We start from the raw sequence: 16,324 nt of genomic DNA on the forward strand, positions 1-16,324 counted from the left end.
TTGATGACCCTTGTCTTTTTCCCGATAAAAGGGATTGCGTGTATTGTTCTCGAAGAATTGGACGAGAAGAAGGGTTGGGTTATAGTCTTTGGAAAAGCGATATCGATTCTACCCCTGGATCTGGATCTGGATCTCGTTCTGGTTCTGGTTCTGGTTCTGGTTCGAGGACTATGAAATCTGAAAATGGGGTTGCTTTGAAGATTGTTGGGTTGGTTGCTTTATAGATAGATGTGCCTAGGTAAGGTATCCTTCTCGATCACTCAGATTCTTTCCCTTCAGAAGAGGTACAGCCATATGATATTGGCAATTCGAGAGGAGGAATAGTATGTGTGTGTAAGGGTGTATGTAGAGAATCAGATGTGTGGATGTGTAGATGTGTACTTCGTAGATGTGTAAGAAGGTGTCTGTGTATATGGGATACGTATATGTGTATACACAAGGTAGATATACCTAGGCATATATGTAAGATGGATATTTGTACTTTCTGGTCTTCTCTTCTCTCCTGGTGTATCCTGTCATTGTACGAAGTAATGAATTGATAGAAAGTTGGTCGAGGCTTCAGAAATCCCCACCACTCACCACTCACCACTCACCACTCACCCTTACCAAATTTATTAGGCAGTCTCGCATTTTGGCAGCACCCTGGGATTTGCCGCCTTTTTATTAAACTTCACCTCCAGCTTTGGCTTACCCTTCCCCGAAACACAAACAACTTGAACCCTTTAAAACTTATCGAATTGTCAGCCTTGTTGACAACAACTACCACCAGACAGCAAAGTTCAATATACTCTGCCCTTTCCTTTGATCTTTAATCAAGCGTCTTGGAAGTCTTCGTTCGGATTTGTTCAATTTGCTCAGGAGCCGATACAAGTTATTTACGGCTTAACTTGTCTGCTTACCTTAAGGGTCCAATTCGCCTGTGTTGAACAAACTCCCCTTTCTCTCCAGCTTCTTTTTGCCATCCGCTTTCCTATCCCGATCGCAAAGATCCAGTCACGACTGATTTCTCTTGTGACACGACAGTCACCAGGAAATTCCATATTCCTTCATCCTTTACACCGTTCGCCATCATGGACGGCGAGGACCAACCCAAAACCCCGCTGACCCCACTTGCGCCAGCGGGCCTTGAGAACAGAATGCAAGTCGATAATGCTTTGAGAGCAATTCATCAGAAGAAACCTGTGCCAGAGATTGATTTTACTCTGCATACTATGGAAGATGGAAGTCAGGTGAGCACGATGGAAAGAGTATGCAAAGGTATGGTTGAATTCCAGATGCGCAACTGCCAGAGCGCGATGCTGAATCCATATAATTGCAGATGTACAAGCACCTGCCATGGTCCCACCGACAGATCAACAATTCTTCTCGCCACAGGATCCATCCAAGCCAAATCTACAATTCTTGAAGCAACATTTCTACAGAGAAGGTCGCTTGACCGAAGAACAGGCTCTATTCATTCTCGAGGAGGGTACAAAGGTGTTGAAGCAAGAGCCTAACCTTCTGGAGATGGATGCGCCAATCACTGTTTGTGGTGATGTTCATGGGCAATATTACGATTTAATGAAGCTTTTCGAAGTGGGTGGAGATCCAGCTGATACCAGATACCTTTTCTTGGGAGATTATGTCGACAGAGGTTATTTCAGTATTGAGTGTGTGTTATATCTTTGGTCTTTGAAGATCTGGTACCCAAACAGCTTGTGGCTACTTCGAGGAAACCACGAATGCAGACATTTAACAGATTACTTCACATTCAAGCTTGAATGTAAGCACAAGTACTCTGAGAGAATCTACGAAGCATGCATGGATTCATTCTGTGCATTGCCTTTAGCGGCTGTGATGAACAAACAATTCTTGTGTATTCATGGAGGTTTGAGTCCTGAGTTACACACATTGGATGATCTGAAAAGCGTATGTACACCTGTTATTACCTTTTTCAAGACGTCACTAACTTGAGTTGACAGATTGATCGATTCCGCGAACCCCCTACTCATGGTCTTATGTGCGATATCTTATGGGCAGATCCATTGGAGGAATTTGGACAGGAAAAAACTTCCGAGTTCTTCATTCACAATCACGTTCGAGGTTGCTCATACTTCTTCTCATATCCTGCTGCATGCAACTTCCTTGAGAAAAACAACCTTCTTTCAATCATTCGAGCACACGAGGCACAAGATGCTGGTTACAGAATGTATAGAAAAACTCGCACAACCGGATTTCCTAGTGTTATGACCATTTTCTCAGCACCCAATTACCTCGATGTCTATAACAACAAGGCTGCTGTATTAAAGTATGAGAACAATGTTATGAATATCAGACAGTTTAACTGTACTCCTCATCCTTATTGGCTACCAAATTTCATGGATGTTTTCACCTGGTCTCTACCCTTTGTTGGAGAAAAGATTACCGATATGTTACTCGCAATTCTTAGCACTTCCTCGGAGGATGAACTCAAGGATGATCAAACTCCATCAAGCACTTCTCCAGGCCCTATCTCGCCACCAATCAATTCTCCAATGGATCCGGAATCCATCGAGTACAAGAGAAGAGCAATCAAAAACAAAATTCTTGCAATCGGTCGTCTTTCCCGAGTCTTCCAAGTTTTACGAGAAGAATCCGAGAGAGTTACCGAGTTGAAGACCGCAACTGGTGGTAGACTTCCAGCTGGAACTTTGATGCTTGGAGCAGAAGGTATCAAAAACGCGATTACTAATTTTGAGGATGCACGAAAGGTTGATTTGCAAAACGAACGTCTTCCACCTAGTCACGAAGAAGTCACGAGACAGAATGAAGAGGGACGAGAGCAAGCTTTGGAGAGAGCGAAGAGGGAGGCTGATAATGATAAGGGGTTACAATTGCTTTCCAGAAGGCTTAGCACGTGAGTTACAATTCTAAATCCCAATCAACTTACCATTGCTAACATCGTTGTCTCGGTAGTGATCGTAAGAAATAATAACATACAAATATACAAAGGGAGGAAGAAAATTGGGAGCACTTTGGGAAGCTACTATGATAATCGATTAAGTCTTGGAGGTCATCTCAGTGATATTCTTTGGGAAGCTGCCATGGGGGTCGATTTAGGTCGATGGATACATTTTGATCAATGATTTGCGTACTTCGACTGTTGATGCATCAATTGCATACAATGTTAAGTCTAAATTTACATTTGAAAGTTTGAAGCGTGATTTATGTTGTTGCTTGACTTCAGTCTTAACTTGATTCGTTGAGGCTTCTTTGTCAAGTGTATGTATGAATTCAGACTGCTGTGTGGTTTTCGAGGAAGAATGCTACAAGTAGGTATCGTTGCCTCGTAAGTAGTATTACTGACTTCCTCACTAACTTGTCCTATATAGGCGATGCTTATAATAGCTATATATACAATAACATTTGTATGGGTTTCTTCTTGCGCCTAGTATATTGTTATTAGTATTCTTTTGATGCGGGTAGTGAGATAGGCGGTTATATTAGATGGTTGATTTATTTTCTTTTAGAATCTGGGATGGTGTGGTGTGGTATAGATGGATGGGGATATGAATAGGTTGATGGATATTGAATTCGAGTAGATAGGTAGGTATTAGATATGAACGTATAAGTGTGTATATGGGTGTGAATGTTTGAGTATGATTATGGGTGTGGGTGTATAATAGGTTTAGTTTTTGAAGGGGATAAGGGATTTAATAAAGATTTTAATGATTTTATATTGGATTGTGTTGTGTTGGAGTGTATTGAGTTGTGTTGTATAATAAGTCAACTACCCCACTTTCCGACCACCCCCTCTTTTCGACCACCTCAAAAACCACACCGCTTTGAGTAATTATAAAATTTATACTTTGAATAACTCAACAATGCTTTAATCAATTGATTTGAAATTTTGATATTATTATAATTGTGATATGAAGAATAGATATACCGAAGAAGATATCGCAGAGGCTCTTAGAGCGATTACAAATGGAGCAAGCATACGAAGAGCTAGCTTGGATTATGGTGTTCCACGTACCACACTTCACGATCGAATATATGGTGGAGTTTCGCATCAAAAAGGCGCACAAATACTTCAAAAGTTATCTCCAATTCAGGAGAATCGACTAGCAGAATGGATATTAGTACAGGAAGCTCTTGGTACTAGCCCTACACATCGTCAAATCAGAGAGATGGCAGAGCACCTCCTTATTGTACGAGGGGAGGATCCCTCACTTGGAAAGAAATGGATACATAGCTTTTTTCGAAGGCATCCTAATATTGGAACTAAGAAGCAACATCAAATCGATTCTGCACGAGTTTCAGGTGCTACATCTGATATTATTAAGAAGTGGTTCCGGAACCTCGCAATCCCTGAAATCAAGGCTATTAAGCCGGCCAACAGATGGAATATGGATGAAGCAGGTATAATGGAGGGTCAGGGTCTTAATGGACTAGTAGTAGGAAGCACTGATCGAAGATTTATTCAAAAAAAGCAACCTGGATCTCGAATTTGGACCTCTTTTATAGAATGCATTTCAGCCAATGGAAAAAGCATTACTCCCCTTGTAATATATAAGGGAAAATCAGTTCAACAACAATGGTTTCCAACAGATTTGACTCTATTCAAGGGTTGGAACTTTACCGCTACAGAAAATGGATGGACTACAGATGCTACAGCTTTAGAATGGCTGAAAAAGATCTATATCCCTCAAACTACCCCTATTCAGCCGGAAAATTCAAGACTCCTCATTTTGGACGGACACGGAAGCCATGAAACTACAGCATTTATGTTAGAATGCTTTAATAACAACATATATCTCTTATTTCTCCCACCACATACGTCACACGTACTACAACCACTCGATTTATCTGTGTTCTCACCCCTAAAAAGTGCATATCGAATCGAACTTAATAAATTAAGTCTATTATCCGATTCCTCACCAATTGGAAAGCGCAATTTCCTTTCTTGCTATCAGAAGGCTAGAATAGAAGGTTTAACTATTCAAAATATCAAGTCTGGGTGGCAAGCTAGTGGTCTTTGGCCCAAAAATATGGCTAAACCTCTTATGAGTCGACTTTTGCTTGAAAATAGCAATAGAGAGGTTTTATCACTTAATCCTGAATCTGATGATGATCCTATTCTTCAATGGAATATATATTCATCGTTTATTCAATGGAAAACCCCTCAAAAAGGAGCCGATATCAGAAAATATAGAGATATAATGATTCAAGAGAAGGAGATCGATTTGCCAACACGAAGATTACTATTTCGCAAGATTATAAAAGGATTCGATGCTAAGGATTATGAACTCTTAGAGGCAGAGAATAAGATTAGAAAGCTAGAATATCAATTAGATGAAGCATTACCTAGAAAAAGGCGAAAGGTTGTGGTATCTCCAAATTCGAAGTTCGCAGGGATTAGAGCTATAAGGCGTACACAAATTGAAGCTGGAGATCGTGAAGATGAGGTAGATGATAGCTCTAGTGCTATAGAAAGTGATTCTACAGGCGATTTCATTGAAGTTCAATAGTTATTGAGTTATTAAAGTTTTAAGTGTAGATAATATGAATTTTTTAGGTGGTCGGAAACAGGGGGTGGTCGGAAAGTGGGGTAGTTGACTTATTGTATGATATTGTATGATATTGTATGATATTGTATAATATTATAAAATATTATAAAATATTATAAAATATTATAAAATATTATAAAATATTATAAATATTATAAATAGATTCGAATACTTAGGTATTTATTTATAAATGTTCATTTAGAGCTATATATTTGAATTTCTTGATTGGCTAGATGAGTAGATGGATTATTAAGTAGGTATATGATTGGATAGATGAGTAGGTATGTAGTTGAATAGATAAGTGAGTAGGTGAGTATGTAGATGAGTAGATAGATATTGAGACTTGGTTCTGGGGTTTAGGAGTTGGGGAGGGTTGATGGGAAAGTGAATGGGGAAGTTTAGGGAAGTTGATGTTTAGTTTGAATGTCGAGGATTTTAGTGTTATGAGATGTGAGGATGTGAATGATATAAAGGCTATTCGAATGATTTGATGTAGAAAGGTGGATGATTGGATGTGGAAACTTGAAAGGTAGATGTATTCACAGAACTGATATTGTATATTCTTGGAATTAATATTGAAACATTGTAGTATAGAGATATTGCAGAATATAAGATAAGTTGTGAATATCTCTGCGAGATTGATGCTGAAATTTTAGCTTGTTGGGTTGTAGATCTCAAGATATGGAGATACGCTTTGGAGTCTGGGGTTAGAGCTTGAGGTTGGAGAAAATGGACACAATAGCGATTTCTTTGATTGAAAACCTTATTGTGAGTTTGCAAAAAGTTTGCGACCTTTTGTCGCTGTTTATAATCGCTTGAGGGTGACTTTCGTTGGGTTGGAGTGAGTTGTGTTGTTTTAGCATCAATTTTGAGGAGGGGGGTGGTTTGAAATTATACTTGTCTTGTCTTCTTTTTTTTCTCGACGGACTGTGGAGTCTTGATTAGCACCTTTGAGGAGACATATGAAATATATACAAATTTGCGACTACATTTGCATTTACGTTCACATATACATCCTAAACGCAAAAAGACTACAATGAGTCCATACCTATGCAGTAGACACTAGCTATCTCATATCACTTACCATATTAAAGAATTCACTTTCTTACATGATCTTACACATGTACACTGCCTATCTACCTACCTACCCTACCTAGTATTACTCACCAAGCGATGCGTCTTCCCTAAGTTCCCTCAATTCCATAATCATCATACGATGGTCGTCAAAACGGATATTTCCGAGTATCATCAACAACACATACGAGTATCTCCATACATATCACTCACCTAATACAATAAGATGAATCAAAGCAGCAATTACGTATACGTGTAGATTCGCATACGCAAAACGCAATACTCACCGCTCTATATCTATATGTATCATTCTCCACTCCTCCTTCTTCTTCTTTTTCTTTTCGACTTCTCCAAATTATGTTTGTTGTGAACATACTGTTGTTCAGATTGTGGTTTTTATATAGCTGTTCTGCTGCAATGATGCAGCAGCAATGCTGATGTAGAAAGGTAATCTATCCACTTCACTCACCGCTGGGATGAGATATACGATAGTGGGGACAGGAATTGGAGATAGAGCAATAGTTGGAACTCTAGTTGGAATTGTGATTGGAGATGGAGATGAGATAGATAAGTCGCGAAATCATTATTAATCAAGCTTTGTGCGGAGATGTGCGTGGATGTGGAGGAGGAGCTCTATAGTCTGTTAAAGTACGTGCGCGTGGGAGATGAGGATGTGATGATGATGATGATGACGCTGGTTTTGGTGTAAGTGTAAGTAAATGAGAAGGTAACAGAGAATACATCCAGCTTCGTCATTCATGATCAAAGTCCTACGCGTCAAAATGGAGGCTCATAAATGTGATTGTTTGAAGAAAGTCTGTTGAGTTCGAGACTCGAGAGAGTAATGAGAATTTGCTTTAGTGCAGATATCTTGGGGTGAGTAGAATGAGAATGCTTTTTAGATGTGAATAGGAGCTGGCGGCTTAATATCTAATATTGTCAATCTCTACAGCTTACGTATTCGATAAGATATATCGTATGTGCAGATTCGTTTGTCATCTCAATGAAGCTCTGCAGCTCGATATTGTGTGAGAAATTAATCTTCTCTCTGAACACAGCATCAGTGAGGACAAAATTACCTGTATAAATGGTGCTGCCTGGAATTGTCTCCGCCAATTGACTATCAATCCAAGACTTCGAGCCCCGACTAATACATAGCATTCAAGGAGTCTCGAAGGCGATCGATCACCCACAATGATCAATCGACTGCAAGATAACGCAATGAAAATGCTAGATGGAAATCTAGAACAACGTTTCCCTGTTTATCAGAACCGGCACATGTTTTTAGAAAAATATCCATAAAACATCCCAGCACGATAACACCCTGCAATAATAGCATACCACCTTACGATGTAATAGAATACCACCCTATGATATCATAAACGAAATCGGCACACCTTCCACTCATTACCCCGCGCCGCGGATTTCAACTCTCCCACAAAAACCTCAACTTTAGGTCTAAGGACACTGACGGAGAAATGTCGGGAGTCTTGCCAAGCGAACTCCTATTTCTTTCATTGACGACGATCTTCAAAATCATCGTCATCAATATCATCGAGGGGAATATTCTGAATCCGAGAGCTTGTATCCTCTACAAAATGCATGAACGGGCATTCATTGAAACTTAAGAAAGATAAAAATCGAAAAATCGGTTTCCCAGCCGTCCACCTCGCGTAAATCGAAGAGCTCATCGAACCCCTGTATTGCGTGCTCAATACACCTCGGAAAATCGAACTTTCCGATTATTCCTTTGGTGCTCCTTAGAGGCTCAAATCTCAGCATATAGAAAGGATAAGAAGAGAAGAAAGAAAAAGAAAAGTAGATGAGCTTATTGGGGAGTATTTTATATTATTTTGATGAAGGATTCATGAGTGTTGCCGGTGAAAGGCGGGAGAGTGATATCAAAATTTGAGTTCCGCGACGCATGGCCCAAAATGATAACTCCTGTAGAAATACTTGTTTGTACAATGCACATGCATGCTAGCAAGTCTTTGTGGAACCCCCACTCGACCGGTTAAGCAACTCGGGAGAAGTACAAATTTGTACTGATGTCTTTCCACCCTTTCATCAATCGTGACACTGGCGCTTTTTCCGATAAACTTGGTGGCTTTATTGATATTTCTCAGCTGCATGAGTGGGGTTGGTAGCTTATTCAGCTTAAGCAATCGAAAATAACGATTGGAAAATAACGGACATTTGAGCAGTTATATATCATGAATTGAGCACTTAAACTCGGGACAGTCCGCAAGATACGAAAGCTCTTAGCTACCGTGTCCACTTCATCCACTCTATCATCCCTTCTGATACAAGACGCCATCGACACAAGTGGAGTCCAATCGGGAATCGGAAATTTAATTACTATACGCAGAATTGATTGGATTCGAATACGTCCTGTCAATATCAACTTGGTTAGTGAAGTGGGCTACTTGAGAGGAGGTTCAAAATTCTTCGATCTCGACTTCCTTTGTCTTTTGAAAGATGTTCAACATTTCGTAATATCTTTGTTTTCTTCGGTCCTTTTGTTGAATAGAGTTATAGCTCGGTAATCGAGAGGGCCTGATTGAATGAAACATATAAAGCTTTATATGTTGAAGGTATTCGGGTAAAATCCGATAGTCCGTCTATCTCGTCTTCATCATTCGTTATTATTTTGGAGTTTGTGTCACTGTGGGATTTCGCCGGTATCATTTCGCCAGGATTCTATTTCCCCACATTCGCTAGATGGTACGAGTGGTCGTTTGAAGCACATTCGCAAAGGCCTTTCTTTTTCACTTCTACGTTTGGGATCATACTGAATGAGGGAATCTCACGCAGATTTTTGCCGCTTCCATAGATGCTAGTCTCGGGCGTTCCTTTCCGCATACTTAGGATCCATTCACCTACGCCTTACGACGCCTCACCCCATCTCCACGGCACGACCCTAGAAGTGTCTCCACGCTATGGCATAGAGATAGAGCATACTTACATAATATTCGTACGCTCTACCGCCAATAGACATCCATAAATCAAACATATCCCACTTGTCGAACTTTGATTTCCAGCATTGTGCTCGAGTCAACTGGGCGGGGTGTTACAATAAATACCCTGAAGATTGTGTGATATTTGCATTTCTGGTGTATTTGTTTTGTCGTCCTGTCACGTCGAATTAGCACAACGATTTACCATATAACAAGTCGCCATGACGGCCACGCAGATATATCCGTCTACCGCTCCGGTAACAGAATCGGAGCTTCTCTACCAATCGCAGAATTTCGATACTCAATCACAACCCAATTTTCAGAAACAACAGCAGCAACAACGTTCCTACTTAGACCCTGCCCTAGCCCAGCATGATCTTAGAATATTCACTCAAGGGCTGGCGCAGAATCCGAGCTATGATACCTCAATAGCGCCATACCCGGCCTCGGATAGTAGCGAGGGTTCGATGGGCATGTGGGGAGGTGTGATGAATTGGGTCGATAGACAAAATGCCTGTGAGTTCTTATTTATCTCTTTCGCTTTGTGGATAGAAGAATGCACTCGCGGGCGATTGAAAATGTACTTGCGTTCTAGAACAAAGTGTTCGGATAGAATAACGGCAATCGTCATACCCCAATATTCTCCAAAGATCACCATAGTCCATAAGTTTCGAGGTACTAACTCTCATTAGCCATACCTATGCATCCATATCTGCACACTCAGCCCCCGCCATCGACACCTCTATACGTTAAAACACTTTCCTCGCCCACACAGTCGCTTTCCCCAAGGGAACCAAATGCCAAGCGCGATGCATCGACTGCAGCCTCAGCACGATTTCGCCAGAAGAAGAAACAGAGAGAAAAGAGTCTAGAAATCAATGTAAAGGAACAGAAAGAGAGGATTGGGATGATGGAATGTAGAATAAAGGAACTAGAAGGCGAAAACGGATTTTTAAAGGAATTAGTTATGGGCCGAATCAAGTGGAAAGAGGAGAGAGAGAACGAGGAAGCGAATGGCGAAGAGAAAAAGAAGGAAAATGGTGATGGAAAGACGGAGTAATTGGTGTCTATAGGTACAACCTTACATAAAGAGTGCAGGAGGAGAATAATATTTGCAGTTTTGCTTTGTTGCTTGGAATCGTATAGGACTCGTTGGAGTTCCGCATATATACCACAGACTTCTGTCAGATGTTCGTTTGCTGGGCTAGTTAGCTTTACTTTCCTACTTTTAATGGATCCTTGCCTGTTTGAGAGTTTAATGTTTTGAATAGATGCAATATGATAGGACGCTCATGTTTGCTCGCTTTGATACCCAACGTACATGCTCTCGAAAGAGTTATGGCAGTTCAAGGGGCCGAAGTGATAAATCAGATACGACTGAGACTTGCACAATTCCTGATAGTGGGAATTTCCGCGGATAAATATTGGTCCGAGCGGCCGCATTCTCCGAATACCTTCCCTCAATTCAGCCGTATTGAAATAATTCTAGAGGGGTCTGTTGGATTTGTTGGACAGCAAACAATTGTCATTCATTCACGAAACTTATAAATTCAAAGTCGAATTCAAACGAATCAGAAACGGCGAAGCTTTAGACACCCTTACTTTGCTTTCTTTATTCGAAAGCCAACATGCCTCTATCAACAATCCACTCGGCGCCAACTTTGGACTCATTCACACCTTTAGTAGAACATCAAACACAAACACCAAGCACATTCTACGATGCTAGGCCTGTGTTGCATTATCATGCCAAAGGTGCGCGCGCAGTTGCCTATGGAGACTATATAAAAGAATTGCCATTTTTTGCAGAGGGACCAGCACAGAATTCAGAGGCAGCTGTTGTAGAGACAGTTGACGCCTATATTTCTACTGAGTAATTGTTCATCATTCACCAATACACACATTGCGCAAAGGCTGACTCTTTTCCTCATCTAGGAATGTCACTATATTCAATAAAACTACCTCAGCTGGACTCGCAGTTCCCTATACCTCTATATCCTTACATGCCATACAACGTCTGCCTGATCCTACAGATGCATTGAAAGGAGAGGTGACTGGGTTGTTCATGCAATTAGAGACTCCTCCTTCAGCTGGAGATGATATGCCATCAATTATCGAGCTGGTCCTCATTCCCGCCGAACCAGATGCTACACAAACATTATACGAAGCGTTAACGAATTGCTCGAATCTTGTACCAGACGAAGAAGACGAAGATATGGAAGCTGGAGGTCCTGAATTTCAATTCGAAGGTAATATTGGATATGAAGGTATTACCGGACTTCCAGGAGTACAGCAAGGAGCTACAGATGGTGGATTACCGCCTCCATTCCCAGGTAGTGGCGGCTGGATTACTGCGGAGAATGTTTCGGAATATTTTGACGCAGATGGAAATTGGATTGGAGGTGAAGAATCTGTTGAAGTACTTGGTGAAGGCGCTGGAAGGGTCAGGGGACATGATGAGGTCCACGGAGAGGCTGAAACAAATGGTCACGATGAGGGTGATGACGCTAGCAAACGTCCAAGGACCGATTGAGAAGACAATACTCTGGATCTTTGCAGTTGCGAAACGTGGTTCCAAGCTGACCGAGCCTATTATATCACAGATTCACACGCCTCGAAATCCCGCAACCGAAACCAAACCTCTTGGAGAGACACCCTGGACATTTTCGCTGAGCCATTAAGGCTCATGGTCGGAGAAGAGCTATGCAAATAAATACCCATTTCGCTACTTGGAAGCTTCCTCCAGGTAACCAAAGGGGAAAAATGCGACGCGATATTCAATATAAAACAATAAAGCGCACAGAAATGTATATGTGTCTTCCATGTGATAGGTAACAAGCGGGGTGGTAATGACATCTCTACATTTTAATAACGTTTGTATCTTTGATTCTTGGTAAACTTTATCTATCAACAATATTACCGATTCTTTTCTCTTTACAATCATTGTCCGCTAATTATCATTCTTCTTTGTGTTGTTTCGAGCTATTTCGCGCTCAGCGTCTGACGTTCAAATGACTTGCGCTTCTTATATTTATTCCTTCTCAATTTAATTTATGAACCTCGATGCAGGTTACTATATGAGTAATTAGTCAGGCACTAATCTCTATCTCTTTATCTTTCGATCATTTCGTAGATTTTATTTTTCATCTTTGACCTTAACACAAGCTTAATTTACGATGGCCTTTATGTTAGCCCTAGAAGAGTTTGAGATGTTTTGAATTTTATTGTTAGGTCTAATGTTCATGATCTTGTATTACAAAACATCAAATTATATAGGGCATTAATAAACACGGGCTTCACATAGATCTCGTCATGAAACTATTGGCTTTCAGTTGAAGCTATATAGCTAAGCGCTCCCGAGCTCGCATTGCCTCACACTGAGCAGTAGTTTCGTTGCGGATAATTCTTAAAGCGGAAGATGTCATGACTTGTTACAAGTGTCAACTTTTTGCCGTTGATTTTGGCATGGAGCTTAAAAGAATTGGCATTTAAGGATATTATGTTCTATCCAAAGTCAAGATGGTCGTTATGAGGCTAATATGTCCACTACTTTCCTCAAGTGACCAATACTCGACCTCAAAAAATCACTATGTGTAGTTTGTTGGCTTGAATCCAGTAAATTCAGTGATCCGTAAAATTTACACGTAAATCAGGCGTGGAAAACCCCAATAAGAAGCCTTGTACTCTGAAAGAGGCTTTCAATAACATAACATAGCTAGGAAACTGAATTAGGCGTGGCATGTTCTTTCTTAAGGCTCGGTTAATTGCCAAAGCTTTAATGACAACTACCATTCCAGTCTCATGGCCTTCCATGTCATGACTGCATCTCCGCATTCCAAACTCTTTCAATTGTCTTCAAATGTTTCACTCTTTTTCCAACACGTTCTCAGCCCCACCGTCCCTCCGATGGCGTGCTTGAATCGATTTTCCTCCCCAGAGCATCATGTTCTCTGTCCCAAGCTTCCAGCTCAGCATTCTGTACTTTGATCAGACGATGAGCTTTTGAGCTTTCACCATCCATAACTATCAGTTCTTGTCGGATTTGGTATTTGCCAAAGTAAGGCAGGATGTAGATCCAGAATGCGTAGTAGAGGATACAGGCACCCATAATACCCAAGCCAACAGCACAATAAGTACCATACCAAAAGCTCACGTCTCCACCATTAGCTCCTCCGGGAGGAGGATACCACGGCATAACCAGTAAGAAAATATTAACTGCCAATGAGAAATAGATCGCTACATCCCACGTTTTAAAATCTTCGTCCACGATACCTAACTTCTTTCTGTTCCTCCTAATAATGAGTAATCCCGCAGTCAATGCGAATAAAAACAGATTACTCGGATAACTGTACAAATCCACGATAAAGTTGAAAGCATCACCTGAAGGAGGGGCCAAAATCATGAGAATAGTCAAACCCCATTTTAGAAGATAAGCAGCGAGAGGCGTTCCGAAAGGTCGAGTAGAAGCCCACATACGAGGATAGGGAAGTACACCTTGACGGCCGCATTCTCTGATGATGCGAGATGAGCCTATAGTAACTGAGACGATGTTTCCAAATGCCGACAGAGCGATGAGGAAATTGAGGGCGCGAACAGATCTGCCGGAACCAAATACTGCGGTAAAGAAAAGAGAGGCGGCGAGTTGACTTGATTCTTTGAGGATTTCTTTGGGGACTAGAGGGTGTGTTAGTAAGGATCTAGAGGTGGTTAGAGAGAGGGTTTGTATACCAGCTGCAAAATAAGCGATGTTGCAAAGAATATAGAGAATAGCCACAACAAGAAGCGAAGCGGGTCCGGTACGTTTTATGGTTCTTATTGGGTCCTTGAGAGTATTAGCATTTTCTTGAGTCTGTTGCGGGATATTTAAACCTTACTTTCACTTCTGCAAGGACATTGAATGCATTTGCGTATCCTGAGTAGGCAAAGTTTATTTTGACAAGTGCATTTGCAAGTCCATAACCACTATTTGTCGTACCGGAAAAGGCGTTTTTGAAGTTTTCTGTGGGATCTGCAACATTGGTGTGACCACCTAGTACCACTAAGCCTGCGATTGAGATGCTAAAGGAATATATCAGTTCAAATAGAAAAGCAAAATGAATGACATACAATATGAGCGTTATGAGCTTGATCACTCTAATCACGTTCGATATTCGCAGAGAATGTTTAGTGCTAAAGATCACCACTATGACACCACGTCAGCCGCTTTCCATCTCATGAGAGAGAATTGATACTAACGAAGAGTGACAAAAGTTATGCAAGCAACCGCCAGTCCCTTCTGCTCCCAAGCTGAGGGTGTGTAACCAGCCATGGCAAACAGATAATTACCCATGACTAATCATCTTATAAGTTTTCATTGATACTAAGTGCAACGTTGAGAAGCTACTCACCAATAGCATTACTACTACTACTGAAAGAAAGTAAAACCGATTGTACAGCGAACGTAGTCGGAAGAACATATTTTGGTCTCGGATACGCTTGTTCCAGATACACTACTTCAGCTCCAGATCTATTCGGAAAGAAACTGGCTAGTTCGGTATAGATTGAAAATTGGCAACCGGAGATGAGTAGACCGAGTGTCCAATAGATCATAGCTAGACCGACTGAACCTACTCCTGACAGGATGCTTGCGGCTGAAACCCATTAGCCTGAGTTTCATGTGATTGGTGTTAGACTTACGAGTTGAAAAGACACCCGTGCCAATCATTTGACCTGTAGGCAATTAGTAGTCTTTTCTTAACTGTGAGTGAGGTGAACAATACCAATATTCAAAAATATCGTAGTGAACCGCGTAACTTGCAAACCAAGAGGCGATTCGTTTTCGACTGGCGCACCAGAAGCTTCTTGATACGATGGTTTCGATCCATTATTTCCGAATTCGTGAACGAACTCGAGCGCTCCAAGTTCTCTGAACTCCGCTTCTCCAGTATGGCGATTCACCACGATTTCTGAATCTTTGATCTCCGACATCTTGGATATAAGCCTCCAGTAACTGAACCTTCATTACCCACAGCGAGCCTCATAGCTAAGTACCAAAATCAAGCATCTTACAAAAAGCCATAACAACTCCACATCTCAGCTCGCACAATTGGCAAGATACTGCACCACAGCCGTGATGATGTACGACGTTTAGAGCGACCAATCGTCTAACAGCATAAAATCCCACACTCTACCGTTTCGTTGCGCCATTACTGGGTTCGCAATCGGCAGTGAGGAAAATGATAGATGCTGGGGTTGATAACACAGCTGTGTGGTTGATGTGGATCTCATCCTGTAAGCTCGTCATAGGCTACATGCATTTCGTTATCAACGACGATAATACATATCACCACCAGAAAACTCTTGATGTAACCTCTGATTTTCTAAAATAGATTATCTGGGAGATATGACGTCCTAGGTCATATTGTATGTCTGCGTTGAGATAAATCTCGTCTTATCTTACCAATAATTGAAGTTGTGTGATATCTGGTATTGGCCAGAGGTCTTACCCCTCAACTCACTTTAAGCAATCTCTGTGGTCGATCTATTATCTTCCCCTCTCTAAAAATATAACATGGTATGGTTCTTGAAGTCAACGGTAATGCTATACGCCCGGGTCTTTGGCGTCTTTGATTTTATCTTATGCCGTCGTCAGCAAGTTGTCACGATATTCGTTCTAGTATCACGTCTTTTCTAGTATTATTAGCCAATACTAGAAAGGCCCAGATACTTGATCAAGTTCAGTTATGGTTCCCAAAACACAAGCGATTATCTTATCTGTGCAGGGTATTC

The 16,324-nt window shown here is 41.1% G+C and overlaps 5 protein-coding genes across 5 annotated transcripts; 4 read left to right on the forward strand and 1 right to left on the reverse strand.

The window, feature by feature from the left end:
• Window positions 1-1,070: 1,070 nt before the first annotated feature.
• Window positions 1,071-2,950, forward strand: EAF01_008179 (uncharacterized protein; the record flags this gene model as incomplete). The annotated part of the gene is made up of 4 exons (XM_038916435.1): window positions 1,071-1,257; window positions 1,319-1,908; window positions 1,962-2,875; window positions 2,935-2,950. The coding sequence occupies 4 exons, from the start codon at window positions 1,071-1,073 to the stop codon at window positions 2,948-2,950; spliced, it is 1,707 nt and encodes a 568-aa protein (XP_038767797.1).
• Window positions 2,951-3,890: 940 nt separating this feature from the next.
• EAF01_008180 (uncharacterized protein) lies at window positions 3,891-5,489 on the forward strand (the record flags this gene model as incomplete). The annotated part of the gene is made up of 1 exon (XM_038916436.1): window positions 3,891-5,489. One exon carries the CDS (start codon window positions 3,891-3,893, stop codon window positions 5,487-5,489), a length of 1,599 nt encoding a protein of 532 aa, XP_038767798.1.
• A 4,291-nt stretch (window positions 5,490-9,780) lies between these two features.
• EAF01_008181 (uncharacterized protein) lies at window positions 9,781-10,619 on the forward strand (the record flags this gene model as incomplete). Its single annotated transcript, XM_038916437.1, has 2 exons — window positions 9,781-10,075; window positions 10,252-10,619. The coding sequence occupies 2 exons, from the start codon at window positions 9,781-9,783 to the stop codon at window positions 10,617-10,619; spliced, it is 663 nt and encodes a 220-aa protein (XP_038767799.1).
• A 456-nt stretch (window positions 10,620-11,075) lies between these two features.
• Window positions 11,076-12,727, forward strand: EAF01_008182 (uncharacterized protein). The gene is made up of 2 exons (XM_038916438.1): window positions 11,076-11,429; window positions 11,492-12,727. Exons 1-2 carry the CDS (start codon window positions 11,188-11,190, stop codon window positions 12,087-12,089), a joined length of 840 nt encoding a protein of 279 aa, XP_038767800.1. The 5' UTR covers window positions 11,076-11,187; the 3' UTR covers window positions 12,090-12,727.
• A 715-nt stretch (window positions 12,728-13,442) lies between these two features.
• Window positions 13,443-15,523, reverse strand: EAF01_008183 (uncharacterized protein; the record flags this gene model as incomplete). The annotated part of the gene is made up of 8 exons (XM_038916439.1): window positions 13,443-14,230; window positions 14,285-14,378; window positions 14,431-14,614; window positions 14,663-14,738; window positions 14,792-14,887; window positions 14,944-15,186; window positions 15,233-15,265; window positions 15,316-15,523. 8 exons carry the CDS (start codon window positions 15,521-15,523, stop codon window positions 13,443-13,445), a joined length of 1,722 nt encoding a protein of 573 aa, XP_038767801.1.
• Between the last annotated feature and the right edge of the window lie 801 nt (window positions 15,524-16,324).

Source organism: Botrytis porri (assembly GCF_014898465.1).
Source record: "Botrytis porri strain MUCL 3234 chromosome Unknown BPOR_011, whole genome shotgun sequence".
In the NCBI taxonomy this organism is placed as follows: domain Eukaryota; kingdom Fungi; phylum Ascomycota; class Leotiomycetes; order Helotiales; family Sclerotiniaceae; genus Botrytis; species Botrytis porri.